This window comes from Bufo gargarizans, chromosome 3, assembly GCF_014858855.1.
Source record: "Bufo gargarizans isolate SCDJY-AF-19 chromosome 3, ASM1485885v1, whole genome shotgun sequence".
NCBI classification, from domain to species: Eukaryota; Metazoa; Chordata; class Amphibia; order Anura; family Bufonidae; genus Bufo; species Bufo gargarizans.
In genome coordinates this window covers 50,960,642-50,977,483 of record NC_058082.1, presented here as the reverse complement: position 1 = coordinate 50,977,483, position 16,842 = coordinate 50,960,642, and the positions used below count along the sequence as shown (strand labels likewise).

General features: G+C 43.3%; 1 protein-coding gene across 1 annotated transcript in view; it reads left to right on the top strand.

Annotated features, from left to right (window-relative positions):
• Positions 1-16,127, top strand: part of FOXO1 (forkhead box O1) — a 58,486-nt gene extending 42,359 nt beyond the window's left edge. Inside the window, exons 2-3 of the mRNA XM_044286274.1 lie at positions 9,673-10,999; positions 15,975-16,127. Coding sequence (XP_044142209.1) covers positions 9,673-10,983 — 1,311 coding nt within the window. The 3' untranslated portion in view covers positions 10,984-10,999; positions 15,975-16,127. The remainder of the gene's footprint in view (positions 1-9,672; positions 11,000-15,974) is intronic.
• The last annotated feature ends 715 nt before the right edge of the window (positions 16,128-16,842 follow it).

Here is a 16,842-nt window from a genome sequence, read left to right as displayed (position 1 = left end):
ACATTTTGCTAACACACAGTTGCTAGGTTAGCAAGAAAGCATAACTACAGGATCAGACTATACATGGTTTGTTTGCAGTCTGTTACCATGGAGATGCATACATTTGCACAAATGTTGTAGACCTAAAACCATAGGAAAATTTATGATCAAGACTATTTGCATTAGTGCCATAAAAAAATTAAATGTTGCACAGGTGGATATAGTTTTCAGTAGTAAATGACTGACCTCTCTCGTTCCACTTACAGAAAGTTTTTGTGTGTATATGTATATATGTGTGTGTGTATGTATATGTATGTGTGTGTGTGTGTGTGTGTGTGTGTGTGTGTGTGTGTGTGTGTATATATATATATATATATATATATATATATATATATATATATATATATATAATAAAAAATTATATATAAGGCACAGACCAGGCGGCTAAAGCTGCTCTAGGGGAGCCTCATTCCCCCCCAAATCAAGGAACTCCTCATCTCTGCTTCCCTGACTCCTGGTACATGACTTGGTGTGAGAGAGGACAGCAACCTTTTGGTTATTGTGGTTAAATACATGTTGTAGTTTGATATTCAGAAGTTTAGTTTCCAATGATGTGGTTATTTTTCTTGTGGTTTGTTATTCAGTCCTCCGCTATATAAAACATGTTTCCAGGATCATTACGAAGAAATCTTGGATGAAGTAATTGAGGCTTTCATAGCAAAAATATTGGTATGCCAACATTTTACATGTATTTGGTTATGTAAGTTGGACATATGTTTGAGTACTTACCTAGAATAACTATTTTTGGCTCTACACTATAAAGATTGCTATATACACAGTGGTAGTAATACATACAAGGCAAAATTTCATCACTTTCACTGTTAAAGGGAACCTGTCGCCGGGATTTTGTATATAGAGCTGAGGACATGGGTTGCTAGATGGCCGCTAGCACATCCGCAATACCTGGTCCCCATAGCTCTGTGTGCTTTTATTTGTGTAAAAAAAAAACGATTTGATACATATGCAAATTAACCTGAGATGAGTCCTGTATGCGAGATGAGTCCGGGACTAGAATCCTCTCAGGTTAATTTGCATATGTATCTAATCTGTTTTTTTGTTTGTTTTTTACACAATAAAAGCACACAGAGCTATGGGGACTGGATATTGCGGATGTGCTAGCGGCCATCAAGCAACCCATGTCCTCAGCTCTATACACAAAATCCCAGTGACAGGTTCCCTTTAAAGGAACATCACTCCATATAATTATCGAAAGTGTACCGGTCTCTTCAGGTTGCTTTTTAAGCCTGTATGAGCTGTAGAGGAATAACATGAGATCTCACCCTGGCCTTATGACTTGTGTTCTGCATTGATCAGTTTTCTACTCTTTAGGCCTCATGCACACGACCGTTGTGTGCATCCGTGGCCGTTGTGCCGTTTTCCGTTTTTTTTTGCGGACCCATTGACTTTCAATGGGTCCGTGGAAAAATCGGAAACTGCACCGTTTGGCAGCCGCATCCGTGATCCGTTTTTCCTGGCCGTGAAAAAAATATGACCTGTCCTATTTTTTTCACGGCCAACGGTTCACGGACCCATTCAAGTCAATGGGTCCGTGAAAATCACGGATGCACACAAGATTGTCATCCGTGTCCGTGATCCGTGTCCGTGATCCGTGTCCGTTTTTTCCTATCATTTCAATGGCAAACTTGACTTAGATTTTTTTTTCATTTTTCATGTCCGTGGATCCTCCAAAAAACAAGGAAGACCCACGGACGAAAAAACGGTCACGGATCACGGACCAACGGAACCCCGTTTTGCGGACAGTGAAAAAATACTGTCGTGTGCATGAGGCCTGAGGCTCCATCTCGGTGCCTGAAGGCGTGCTACAGAGTGAAGGGGAGAAGGATCTCCTCTTCTCTTTGTGCTGTATATGGGAGACATCAGAGTAGAGCCTTTACTAAAGACCATATACTCTGATGTCTCCCATATACAGCACAGAGAGAAGAGGAGATCCTTCCTTCTCTCTGTAGCACGTGTTCAGACACAGGAGCTGCACAAGGTAGATGTGAATTCAGCACTGGGGTGAGACAAAACACTTCCTTTAGCCTGCAGCAGTGTCTGTGTTTTTCTGCCTCATTCTCCCTCAAGCAGCTCACTTTTCGCCTCTCCATAGTCCTCTGTAGGCTGCAGCTGTAACCTGTTCCTTCTGTATGACTTTTGTACACATGATTTCAGTTTGAGTGATCACTTCAGAAGGTGGGGGGGAGGCAAGAAGTGGTTCACAAGTTTATCCATGTTTTTCTTATACTATTGATTTATGGAAAAATCTAAAAGCTAAATCATAGTCACTGTTTAATATAGAAGCATTGAAACATATGGACATGTTTACATATAGCGCTATTCTTTCTATAGTTCTGCTTCGTATAGGAACAGAACAATAAAAGTAGCGGAAGCGCAGGTTTTGGCACATACCTGATGTGTCACGGCTGAGGATGGGGGGAAACCCTCAGCCGTGCGATGCCAGGTGGTGTAGTGGCTACTCGGCCATGAGAACAGGATAGGGAGCAGGTCACCTCCTCACGCATCCCTACCCTGACCCTAACTCCTAACCTGCATGGGCCGACCTTTAAGGTAGGAGGACCCATGCGCAGGAACCTCGGAGCCCTGTCTTACCCTCCGCAGATCCCTGAGCTAGGAGCTAGGTAAGACGACCTACTCCTCCTTGGCACGGAGGAGCAGGAGTCTCAATGGCCAAGCTGTTGGGAAAAGGGGGACATGAACAGCCTCACGGGAATGGCAGGCGAACACCCAGTTCCACCAACCTGCCACAGCCTTGCTGACTGGATTCCTGAGCAGACAGGAAACCAGAACCGTGAGCTGCACCAAACATAAGAAGGTCCCAACAGAACAACATACAACCACACACACATAAAGACATCAAACATAACGACAATTATTTTTATGACCACCGGGGTGGCTCTCACTGGCAAGGAAGATGGAGGTCACAGGGGATTTAAACCCAGACGAAACTGCAGGCAACCGCATGCGGTTAGAGAGTCACGGTCATAGCCATGGCCGTGACATGATGGGAACGGAGCTAAGCAGATCCCATTTACTATAATGGGATCGGTTCGGTTACCATTAGGGAGATTGTTTTGTGCATGCGGGACTTTTTTTCTCCTCCATCTTTGATCCTTGTGTCGGAGACTTTGAGCTGAGCCTCTGACTCAGATGTGAACATGCCCTTATAACGCTCGACTATGCTTTGTCAATCTATTGGAAAAAATAAGAGCATCATAGTATTTGTCTGCTTTGGGCAAAGACGTTTTATTAGGAGGGTCCCCTGAAAATAAGTTCAGGTTGTCCCACTGGTGGGATCCCCAGTAAGTGAAGGAAACCCAGTTACAAACCTTCAGCACCCCTGTGGGAGTGCTTCAAAAGATCTGAGGTAGTGCACAGTTCTCATTATGTGGATGTGCTTGTTCTTGTGGCCAATAGATGAGGGTCCTGAACTGGGATCTCCATTAGCTCAGCCTCTATTAGCCATTAAAGGGGTTATATAGGATTAGAAAAACCATGCACCCCACCTGTCCATGGGTTATGTCTGATATTAAAGGGGTTCTGCACTTTGTTTTAACTGCTGATCTAGCCTCTGGATAGATCATCAGCATCTGATCGGCGGGGGTCCGACACCCGGGACCCCCACCGATCAGCTGTTTGAGAAGGCAACGGCGCTGGCAACGGCTGGTTTACCGGCTGCCAAGTGACGTCACGACTAGTATCAATTAGCGTGGGGGGGGGGGAGGGGGGGGTTTAAGCTCTTTTCACTTGAATGGAGTTTAGCCCCGCCCACGTTAGTTTATACTAGTCGTGACGTCAGTGGGCAGGCGGTAAACAGTGAGAAGGCCGCGCTGCCTTCTCAAACAGCTGATTGGCGGGGGTCCCGGGTGTTGGACCCCCATGGATCAGATGCTGATGATTTATCCAGAGGATAGATCATCAGTTAAAACAAAGTGCAGAACCCCTTTAAGTGAACACCAGACTACCAGACAGGACCGGCGCTGTTTTTAGATGAAGGAAAGAAGTATCCTGAACAACCATGCCTCATACTGACCATTTAGCTTTTGGTGATTGTATATTGCCTCCTGCAATTCTCTATACATCTGGTCCAAGATATCAGAAACTGAAAAAAGAGGCAAATACCAACATGACTGAATTAAAACATGAACATATTAAATGTGTGGAATGGAAAATGGTGACCGCATTCTGTTGATGGGCATGATGGTTATGCAGATGGTCCTGGTTGTTTTGCCTCCCTCTGTCTATTCTTTGCTGGCTTTGGCCGCTTTCTTGAGACGTTTGCAGCTTCCTGTGATGGAGGGATTTCCTGCGTGACCCTCACTGCTGTTTCAGCTGAAACTAAGTTTTAGTTTGCAGGATATGTTTCCCACTGTTGGGCCTCATGCACACGACCGTGGCTTTTGTCTGCATTTGATCTTGGCTGTGGATTTTGCCAGCATTTTTTTTTTTTTGGTGGGTCGGATGCGGACCCTTTCACTTCAATGGAGCTGCAGAAGGTGTGGAAAGCACACAGTGTGCTGTCTGCATCCGTATGTCCATTCCGCAGCCCTCGCAAAGAAAATACAACATGTCCTATTCTTGTCCGTATAATGGACAAGGATAGGGCAGCTCTATAGCGGGCTGGATGTTCCGTTCCGCAAAATGCGGAACACACACAGCTGGTATCTGTATTTTGCGGATCTGCAATTTGGGGACAACTAAAATGGCTATGGCCGTGTGCATGAGCCCTTACCCGTGAGAAGGATCCCAAATTCTTATCTCAATACTTACAGATGTTTCAGTCTCGCAGTCAAGTGAATTGCATGGTAACAGATACAAAACGCTGATTCTCAAGGTCTTCAACTTTTTTTGTATCCAGTCTTTTTTTATGCTCCCTCACAAATCGCCATGTTTACTGCTGATGTGACGGTTACTAGGGTAGAGGATACAGTACAGAATACAGGAGTGGGTGGCACAGGCCTCCGTGTTTGAAGTGTAGCAAAGGTGAATGGGTGGCCTGGTGAGGGAGGCTGCGCTTACGAGCGGGACTTTAAGCTCGGCCAAGGTCGTTCATGATTGTCTGTAGGTAAAAGTATATATTACTGTGTTTGTGCGCTCCTTGTTATGTGAGGCAGTTGTATACTGATCGTTGTCTAAACCTAAGGCCTCTTTCACACAAACGAGTTTTCAGCCCAGATGCAGTACGTGTAGTGAACGCATAGCATCTGGACTGAATCTTGACCTATTAATTTCTATGGGTCTATTTTTTTCACGTATCGCCTCTGCATTAAGGAGAAATCGCAGCACATTCTATAGTGAGCATTTTTTGTGCCGCTCTGAGTCCATAGAAGTGAATGAGGCATGAAAAATGGAAGGTATCTGATTGCAATGTGTTTTTCACTGATGGTTGATGAGATGGAGATTATTATCCTTCAGTTTTTTTTCTTCACACGTGCATGCAATCCGGATACAATCTGGGCGGAAGAAGCAAAACGCTGTACGCAATCGCAGAAAAAACGGATTTAACATGTGTACGGAACCATCAGTTTTTCCCTGAACAGATCCTGACGCAATCCGTATCATGTGTGTGAAAGAGGCGTCAGGATCATGTAGAGGGGGAAGATTGTAAGGTCTGTTATATAATCCTTTCTGAGGAGTTGAAATGCCACAATAATAAGACTATTCTTCTTATCTAGTGCCATCTACAGGTGTAGTAGCAGGGAGTTTGTCAGGTTGCACTTTATCAGTTGTATTGGGGGGGGGGGGGGGGGGGGGGGGGTTTTGTGCACTTTCCAGCATCCATTGCATTCAGTGTACCTCTATCCAGTTTAGGTAACTCCACCGGGTGCCAAATGGCCCCATAAGTTTCCCTTCAGCATACTGCACCATCTTGGCAGTCATACGTGAATGCTCCTTTACCTAGCACACCTCATTCTGATCACAGTGACTTACTTGTGGATTTGTATGGGACTGCAGCTATACCCTGGGTCTTAATCTTTTATTATTATTATTGCAGCGGCGCACAAATAAATAAATAAAAATCAGCTCTGCTACATCTGTAGGGTGTAGTCGTAAAGGGTTAACGCAAAGGCTGCTGGATTTAGCTTCACAAGCTGAAGGCTCTATTCATTTAGTGTAATTTTTTTTTTTCTTTCTAGCTCTTTCACACATTCCTGAGCGTAATTCTGCCAGGACCAGCCAAGCTCCGAGCACGAAGTGCAACTGCACCCAAGATGCCCTTTTCCCAGTAGCTGCATGCATGTCTGACACCTCAGATACTCTGACTTACGGTCAGGCCTGAAGTTAGACTGTATTTGCCAGTGAAATTCTCTGCGCACCCTGTATGGAAATATGCTGATACTACATATCTGTCGGCAAATGTGTTTTTACAGAGGGCCGGTATCACGCTACCACGAAGCCACCCGTGTACTTCCCCGACCCCCCGACTGTAGCAAATGTCATGGAGAATCCTGTACTGTGAAGAAAAGGGAGAAGGAAAATGAGATTATATATATATATATATTATATATAATATATATATATATATATATATATATATACATACGTGAGCCCTATGCTCCAGCATCTCCAGTCTGAGGTGGAGACTTGGTGGGCTCTGGTTCCAGTGGTTTGATTCCTTGTATGTTACTTATTGATACAGTTGATGGGTAAGTCTTTTTGAATATACAGTAAGTTTCAAAATACACTAAAAACTCCCCTCATGAAGAATCTCCCTTATTAGGGTCCATTCAGACATCCGTAGGACACCGGCAGTGTGCGTTCCTCATTTCGTGGGCCGCACATCGCCGGCACTATAATATAAAATGCCTTTTCTTGCCCACAGTTCCGGACAAGAATAGGACATGTTCAATTTTTTTGGGGGAATGGAAGTGCGGATGCGGACAGCACATAGTGTGCTGTCCACATCCATTCCGACCCCATTAAAAATGAATTTTGCAGAACGGATCCAGACCCAAATTGCGGACGTGTGAATGGACCCTTAAAGTCAGTTTTCCTGGAGTCTGCGTTGCCGTATTTTGCTCCAAATTTATTTAAAAAGTCACACGATGTTTGGTGCATCTTTAAGTTGAACACTTCTGCCTTGAGATGTTCCTCCACTTTCTGTGCCACTCCTGTATTGGAGTAAGATTGGGGCAGTTTTGGGGACTTTTAAAAAGTCTCAGTTGAAGGTAATCAGCTTAGCAGGCTTATCACCCCCATTTTCGACCTGTTTATCAGAACTGAAGCGAGAGTAGTGTACAAATGCAAAATATTGCTAAACTTTCATGCCGATAAGCCATAAAAGTTGCAAACAGCCCAAGTTTGGAGCTGTTTGAAGCCAGAATTCTGGAGTACATGGCTTTATAAATTCTCTGCACGATGTGAAACCCTACGTCCCTCCTAGTGGCCCAAAAGCTGTGCTGTTGCGCGTGTCTGTGCGGTTTTCAAATTGTAACCATTATCGTTTAACAGTAAACGGCACGCACCGCTATATGACACCCTGCCTTAAAAGCCTCAACATTTCTTGTAAATTGCTGCTTATTGGATTTCCTATAGCGGAGGAGACCTTTTTAAATCTGCAAAGGCTATTTGATACATTCCATGGAACAGATCGTCATCTACGTATACGCACATGTTTTATCCTCGGCTGATTTAAGCTCTGCTGTTTAATTGGTAAAGGCCATAAAAAATTTAAAACCAGTTATATTCGTTCCTGTTCTGACCGGAGTTTCTAGCAGTCGCCACTGGCCAGTTTTACTGCTTGGGGCCTTGGCGTACTTTGGGTCTTCGGGCCGGGACGCAGTTACAGTTTAGCTCTTTAGTATTTGTTGGTTTAATGGCTATAGTGTTGCTAGTAGTTCTAAAGGTTGTAAGGGGGGGGGGGGGGGGGAGTTAGATTTTCGCAGACAATATGCCGCTCTTTTGCATGGACTGTCTGGTATTGCACCTTCACGTATGTTACTTCATTAGGACTGAGTTACAATATCGGACACGACCCATGGACAAGGGTGGCGCTGTGTCAGACGCTGACTGCAGCCCGGAGTACATTTTGATGTGCACTTGCATCTCTTATTTTAATAAACTGGTGACCTGGTGTCTGTCTGAGCATTCGCATCCCTCTGGGACCTCTAAGAGCGTACGCTTTTTTTCCACGATGAGTTTGCCAGCTATCTCATTAGAAAACCATTTATTCAGGCCATTAGCCAGGATCTTTAGCTGCCGGACCCCACCAATGTTCCCTTTGAAGTGAATGTACAACCAGCGCTCCGTTTGATGTATGTATGTAGAATATTTTTGTATGGTACCGGTTGTATGTATGTTCCAATCAAGTAAAACATTGAATATTTTCAATAACCTGCTGGCTCTGCGTGAAAACAGGAATTTGTATAATGAGCCAAGCAGACGCTTTCCTGTTAGGAAATTTAGCTTTTTCCCCCCTCCAAAATATTTTTATTTTTTGGCTGCAGAGTGAGTGTGACCCCAGATGTCCTTGTAGTATTAATTCTGATTTAGGAGGTTGAGTATAACCTGGCCGCACGTGGGGTTTTCTGGATGTGGAGTAGAAATGCGCCATATGTAGCAGTGGCTCAGTTTATATATGAAGTAGTATGGTACCTTTTAATCAAAGGTATTACGTTTCCCCATCCCATTGTCTCATTATCAATTTTTTTTTTTTTTTTTTTAATGATTGCATTTTACTCATTTTGGGCTTAAAATAATTTCTTCAATTGATCTTTATTTAAAAAAAAAAAAAAATATTCAGCTGTTCTGCTGCAAAGGGTTAACAGTTCATACTTTTATTTTACTTTCACTTTGTGCAGGTCATCTAATAAACCTTATCTTTACAAAGGGGTCATAAACATTTATTTAAGCCACATTATTATCAGTAAGATGAGAAGTGAGCTCTGATGAGTGTATATTCGGAGAACAGCGCTATGGAGCCTTCAGATTAGCTGGCTGACGGAGCAGAGAGAAAATTCGGATCCCTCTAACTAGAGCATCTCAGCCCTGTACAAAAAAAAAGGGTTACATATTTCTAATAAAGACCAAGTAAAAAAAATATTTTTAGCTCAAAATGAGTATAATAACAATTTAAAAAAAAGTATTTATAACAATAAAATATTGCCCCCAAAGGTGTACATAGCCTATAAAGAGGTTGGCCCATCTGGGACATTGTTGGCATATTACTAGGATATGAAGTGAACTGAGAGCAGTCACACATCTATGACCATGTTCATTGCTACTGGAGTTCAAAAAATAGCAAAATGCCAACTAGGCTATTTCTGACAGTCCCATAGTGGTTAATGGAGTGGTGCCCCCACTTGCATGGTGCACTCCTTTCGCCATTAATGGACTTCCGGGAAACAGCTGAGAGCACTCGCTTGGCTATTTTTGGAGCCCACATAGCAACAAATGGAGAGCATGCCACGCATGCGCAGTGTACCCTCATTCACTTCGGGGGTCATGTTCTGGAGGTAGGTTCTGGTCCCTCCTCAGTGTCCCATATGGGTCAACCTGTTCAATATTACACAGTCTTTTACAAGAGTTCTTGTGGAACAGTGCTGTGATATTACTCATTGGTGGGTGCTTATACAAAATGATATATTGATTATTTATGTGGTTTATGTTTTTCAGAATTCAATTCGTCATAACCTGTCTCTTCATAGCAAATTTGTACGGGTACAGAATGAGGGGACTGGTAAAAGTTCATGGTGGATCTTAAATCCGGAAGGTGGAAAGAATGGTAAATCCCCAAGAAGACGAGCTGCCTCTATGGATAATAACAGCAAGTTTGCAAAAAGCAGAGGAAGAGCTGCCAAGAAAAAAGCCTCCCTACAGTCAGGCCAAGAAGGCAGCGCTGATAGTCCTGGATCACAGTTCCCTAAGTGGCCGGGAAGCCCTAGCTCCCACAGCAATGATGACTTTGAAGCCTGGAACACGTTTCGTCCAAGAACCAGTTCCAATGCGAGCTCCATCATGCCAGAGGAAGAAGATCTTGGTGATGCCGATGTACATGGACTTGTATATCCGCCTTCATCTACCAAACTGGCATCTACTTTGCCAAGTCTGTCAGAGATTGGAAACTCTGAGAATATGGAGAATCTTCTGGATAATCTCAACCTGTTATCTCCAAACACCTCATTGACAGTTTCTACACAGTCCTCACCGGCCTCGATGATGCAGCAGCAGTCTGGTTATTTATTTACTTCACCAGACACCAGTATGGGATCGCCTGATCCAGAGTACAGGAAATATACCTATGCTCAACCTGGCATGAACTCCATATCGCAGATGTCTATGCAAAGTGTTCCAGACAGTAAATCTGCCTATAGGGTTGTAGGCCCATACAATGTTCCAGCTGGACTTCTAAAGGAACTGCTTACCACAGATTCCCCGCCACATAATGATTTGCTGGCCTCTGAGTCTGTGGTTTCCCAAGGCAACAGTAGGGTTCTGAGTCAGAATGTGCTGATGGCATCTAATTCTGGAATGCCTGCATATGGCACCCAGCAACCCCACAGCAAAATGAACACCATTTCCCATGCACATCAACAACATACTCAGCAGACCTCCATGAATGGTCGTGCCTTGCCTCATACTGGGAGTACCATGACTCCCAATGCCAGCATTAGCCGCCTGTCAACCGTGAAAAGTTCTTTACAAGTGCCTATGACTCAACCCCTTCACATGTCCGGCATGGGTTCTTACCCTACAAACAGCTGTAATGGCTATGGCAGAGTTGGCATAGTCTCCATCCACCAGGAGATGCTGCCTAGTGACTTAGATGACATGTTCGTTGAACGCTTGGACTGTGACATGGAGTCCATTATTCGGAATGACCTCATGGAAGATGGAGAAGCAGATTTTAACTTTGATAGCCTATTATCAAACCAAAGCTTTCCTCACAGTGTCACAACCACCACACACAGCTGGGTATCAGGATAGAGACAAAAAGTTGCAAGTATGTGACGCGTCTATATAGTAGTATTAAACTTGTGTATTAGGGTATGTCTGCACGGCGATGACAGATGTCATGCGTTCGTGTCGCACCAAAGTGTGGCAGGGTGCTATGGGAAAGAATGAGGTCGCACTGCAACTCGCGCGTGTGCTGCAACTCGTGAATCACAAAGAATCCAGCAGTGTTGGATTTATTTATTTTTTGCGTGTTGCAGTCACAGAAAATGTGCAAGTTGTGCTGCAACCTTATTCATTCCTATGGCAGCCCCACTACACTGTGATCTTTGGTTTGCGTGACCAAAATTGCGGCCAAAATCGCAGTGTAGACGTAACCTTTATAACATGTTTAATCATCCCGTCTCTAATACATCTGTGTGTATTCAGAGGTCTGGTAAAAATGTGTTGTATGTAAAATTTGCTTTCCACAATCTAAATTCTCTCAGATTTTGTAGTATAATTTCTAAAATATGGTTTTATTGCTTTTCAAGCAGTCTGCTTGAGTAGACCACCTCAGCTGTCAATGCTGGGGAAACTTGTCGACAGTGTTCTATCGCATGGCAGCCATTTGAGCCAGGACTTCCTCTTTGTGAGACATCCTTGGCGGCAGCTTTCGGGCTCCACAGTTATGCAATTTGGCTCCCTCTCACACTTAAAGGGGTTCACTGGAACGTAAGAAAATGAAAATATACATTATTATTAATATAGTCCCAAATACCTTTCATTAGTTATAATGGCTCTTTTTGTCTGGGGAGCAATTGTTAGGAAAAATAAAATGACTGCTGTCCTATTAGTGCACGCAAAACCTGTCCTAATCACACAGGAGGGCAAGTTACTTCAGAACACTGAGATAAAGAACTGCCTCACCCTCCTCTGCTTTGCTTGGTAGATTATGATCCTGAACATAGCCGATAAGATCTTCAGCTGAGTGTAGGCATGGAGTTCATGAGGAGACCTGAAGTAGAAATAAGACGGACTGAACAGATGGTGGTAATGTGGTGCTGTGGTAATGGAGACTGCATACAAGTGCTGCTGCTGATTAGCCACATCCCCACCCTCCTCTTTGTACCTCGTGTTTCCTCATGAACTCCATTTCTACCGAGATTCATCTGAAGATCTTATCAGCTGTATTCATCTCTGACAAGTAGAGCAGAGAGGAGGATGAGGCAGCTCTTTAGCTCAGTTTTCTGAAGTAACTTGTTCTCCTGTGTGTTTAGGGCAGGCTTTGTGTGTAGTAATAGGATGGCAGCCATTTTATTCCTCCTGATGATTGCTCTCCTGACAATACAAGCCATTATAACTAATGAAAGATGTTTGGGAATATACTTATAATAATGAAAATGCTTAAATATTACTTTTTCTTAATCCCAGGAGAACCCCTTTAAAACGACCCTGTCACATTGAATGCAGTCTATTACTGACCAGGATATGAGCAGGTTGATATACTGAATCTTTTCCCATAAAATTATATAGCTTGAATTTTATTTATTTAAATCCCTACTCTTTCTATGCTTAGAGGTCTGGGTAGCCCAATGGACTCCTAAGCATAGAAATAGCAGGGACTTAAAGTGTCTTTTCAGTTTATTTTTAATATGGTGTAGGGACAGTGGTGTACTTTATTAGGGAAAGATGTTTCATTGTACTATAAAAGCGGGTGTAAAGAGTCTTCTAGGCAAATCTCTAACTGATCATTGCTAATGAGAGTCTGTCTTCATTCTTTAGTTCTACTGAGTTCTGAAGATGCCTGTGTGAAACATACAGAGGCTTCCAGCCGCGTTCCTGTCCCCACTCCAGTCCCTGTCTATGTATATGGGCCCTAACCATAACTGCCCATCGCTCTGCCTCTCCGACCTTGTTACACACAAGCGTCTTCAGCACTTAGCAGAACACTGACGACAAAGTGCTGAAGACGCTTGTGTGTAACAAGTCAGAGAGGCAGGGCAATGGGCAGTGATGGTTAGGGCCCATATACATAGACAGGGACTGGAGTGGTGACAGGAACGCGGCTGGAAGCCTCTGTATGTTTCACACAGGCATCTTCAGAACTCACTAGAACTAAAGAATGAAGACAGACTCTCATTAGCAATGCTCATTTAGGCCCTATATAGAAATGCCTATTTTTGAGGACGAGAATAGGACATGCTCTATTTTTTGCGGGCCACAGAACAACGGATGCGCACAGCACACCGTGTTTTGCGGCCCCATTGAAATGAAGGGGTCTGCACCCATTCCGCAAAATTGTGGAACGGATGAGCACCCAGAAATATGGATGTGGGGATGCACCCTTAGGGTGTAAGAATCTTCTTAGCAAGGCTCTATTTTCTAGTACAAAGAAACACCTTTTCCTAATAAAGTATATAATAAAAATGTTTTAACACCACTGTTCCTACACTAAAAATAAATAAAATTCAAGTTATGATGAGTTTTCTCTTAAATTTACCGTATATCATGTATATAATATGTTGCCTGCTAATAGGACCATATGTACAATATGACAGCTTCCCTTTAAAAGGGCTATCCCATGATTAAAGAGGACCTTTCACTGGTCCTAACATTCCAGTATTAGTACCTGGCCGTGTAGGGCTTTATTAGGAGATGTCGAGATGCTTTTTCTTTTTCAGCTCTGCTGCTCTGTTCCCCCGCTGTGCGCCCCGTTCTCTTATGCCGCCCTGTATACTAATTGAGAGCATCGGTACAGGGAGGTGGAGACGGCCGGGTTTCTCAAGGGGCATCTCCTTCTCCATTGCAGCGGAGGGTGTCACAGCCGGGGAGAAAGAGCTCACCTTCTCCCTGGCTATGACGCTCTAACAAAGGGCAAGTGGCACTATACAAAAATGTTATTGAATAACTCGGTGCTTATACAAAATTTTTAATGACCTGCAATAAAAAAAAGGATTCATATGCAGGTGCTATGTAGAACTTTAAGCTTTGAACTACGCATGCCATAGATTGTGGGGAGTTGCATCTGTGTGAATGATGTGGAGTGACACACTACACAGATACTATTATTGTTTTTTAAGTGAAACAGCGTAAAAATAAAAACTCGGTTACATATAAACATTAAAACGTAACATATCTAACACATAAGCGCAAGGGGTTTGTGGATGGATGAAGTATAATTTTTGGTTGTCCATCTTCACAGATTTATTTATTATTTTTTTTTGGTATGTAGAAGAATTCTCTTATTTTACAATGAACTCTAATTGCAGTTCCATGAATTGCTTATATATTAGAGACTTACTAGATATTCAGATGAGTTGTCTGTTGTGAGCCCACAGAATAATGTAAGGCAAATAATCTACTGGATTCCTGATCGTTTTATGGTGCTCCTCACTTCTTTATGAGCCAAGATGCTACAGTGACAACTCTACGAATCACTCTTGTTCCAGTGATACAAACCACATGACAACTCTACGAATCACTCTTGTTCCAGTGATACAAACCTGCCTTGTGGTAAGGCCGCATTCCCACGACTGTGGTGCCTTCATCCTTCTATTACGGACCACAAACCTTGGGTCCACAAAACATGTGCACCGTCCGTGTGAACTCGGCGTCGCTATGCGAACCCATTTATTTCAATGGATCTGCAAAATGAGGTAAAACATAGGACATGTCCTGTCTTTTGCAGAGTTGAGATACAGACCTAGAAGCGCATGAAATCCCTTTCATGGGCTACCGGGTCTGTGCCTGTGCCGCAAAGGATAATGTCCTATCTTTCTCTGCATCTTGTGGCTTGCAGACCCAATGTGTCCGCAGTGCAATGCGGAGTGCACACGGCCGGTATCTGTGTTTTGCAGATCTGCGGTTTTCTGTTGGTAACAAGGACGCGGCCATCACAAATTTGTGTGAATGTAGCCTAATGCACGGCATTGCTTCTGGAGTCTTATTCATAGTTTTGGCAGTGATGTCAGTGTAATTACACTTCTAACCGCATTACGGATTAAATCCGTAGTTACAGTTGAAAAGCTTTGATTTTATTTTTATATATTTTTTTATATAATTAGTAATATAATTTTTTATTATATTTGGTAGTATTCTTTTATAGCTGCTTTCACTATTCTAGTGGTTGCCATTGGAACAGACAATTTATCTACACGGTCACATAAGGCGGTTTTGGGGGGATTATTTAGAACGTGCTCAAAGTAAAGTCCTCTTCCCTCTCACTGATCCCTGGCAGCTTCTGTTCCAACATTTACCAGGTTTCTGCTGGTCTCTACTTCCTGTTCCTGTATCGACCCACAGGAAACGCTTGGAGATGCCTGCTCAGCCAATTACAGGCTTTGGCGGGTCACCACTGCAGCCAGTGATTGGGTGAGCTGCGATCCCCTGGCATTTCCTGTGTCGTGACCAGCAGGAACCTGTTTTGCATCACAATGGGAGCGACATGGATTGTTGAATTGTTGGATGCTTTAAATGCATACTAAATTAAAGGGGTTGCCCGACCTTTTTTAAGTGATGGCCTACCCTGAAAATAGGCAATCACTAGCTGACACGCTGCACCCCCCCCCCCCCCCCCACCACCAATCTGCTCCTCTGTGTAGCTTCGTCGCCAGAAGTCGGCTCCAGATCTACACAGCAGCAGCAAGATTGTAGTGGAGGGAGCTTACTACTACTACATTGACTTAAATGGGAGCAGCGCTGTAGTAGCAAGCTCCCTCCACTACAATGTTGCCTATATTCTGATTGAATGGAATCTGGTGGCTATTGGCAATAAAGCCAGCTTTCCTTTGGACCCGTTTTGATAAATCTCCCCAATTTGTCTTATATTGATGTGATTTATATATGGCAGACTTCTGGTTTTCTATTCCAGCATAAATTTTAAGTCACCAGATCAGGCATATGCCAGACACTGACGGGACCTGACTGAGCTCATTGACTATAATGGGGTCTGTTAGGTTAGGGATCTGAGCTGTTTATGTGAACCTAGCCTTGGTGTCGAAGCACTTGTTTGGCTCCTGATCTAATATTATTTTATATTTTAGGCAGCATCAGCATGAAGAGCATTGGAAGAAACCTCCAAAGACACGATTTTCTGGCCTGTTTTTCATATGGAAATATCCTAGAGGATGTGCTGTGCTGCTCCTGGACCTCTATCACTATGAAGTGCCAAACTGACTAAGAAGAAAAAATCTATTGGGGAGGGAGAAAAATGCCTGCGTCGTCGTTGCCATTCAGATGCTTGTATAGGCAGTAAAGAAATGATGACTTCATGGTGTCGTGTACCCGCTTCTTTGCTCTAGGTGCTTGCCGTGGATGTGAGATCTGCTCAGCAATGGGGCTTTTTGCTAAATTTGTTCTATTTTCAAGACTGGAAGCTGCATTCGCCCCTAATGCACTAAATTACCTAACAAGAAGCATAAAGAGCTATCGCCAGCAATTTTTTTTATTTTTTTGTGATAATTGTCTCTTTGGTAACTGCCAAAAGTGTGTTTAATGGCAACAGTAAGTTATTTACATTCCAAGCTAATGGGGATTCTCCCTGTTATTGGACCAACATATACATAATCCTGGGTTGGTGCTAGTATTTTGATTAAAAAAACAAACAAAAAATAAAATAAAAAAAACACACGTGGCCTACAAATTCACAGCAAATTTTGATTAAGTACTTAAATAAAAAAAGACAAACTTAAATGTGTTATTCAGTGCAGAGAGATTTTAGTCTGCCTGTTTTATACGATGGAGATGGAACTCCTTGCCATCCTGCTATGCCAGAGTTTCTGCAGTTGGAGTCCCTGATAGCTGATGGAGAATGCATCTGTAATGGCACAGGTAACTGATCCGCAGCAACACACTTTGATTTCAGTAGATATTTAGGAACATTTGGAAGTTCATGCCCATATGTAGTTAAGG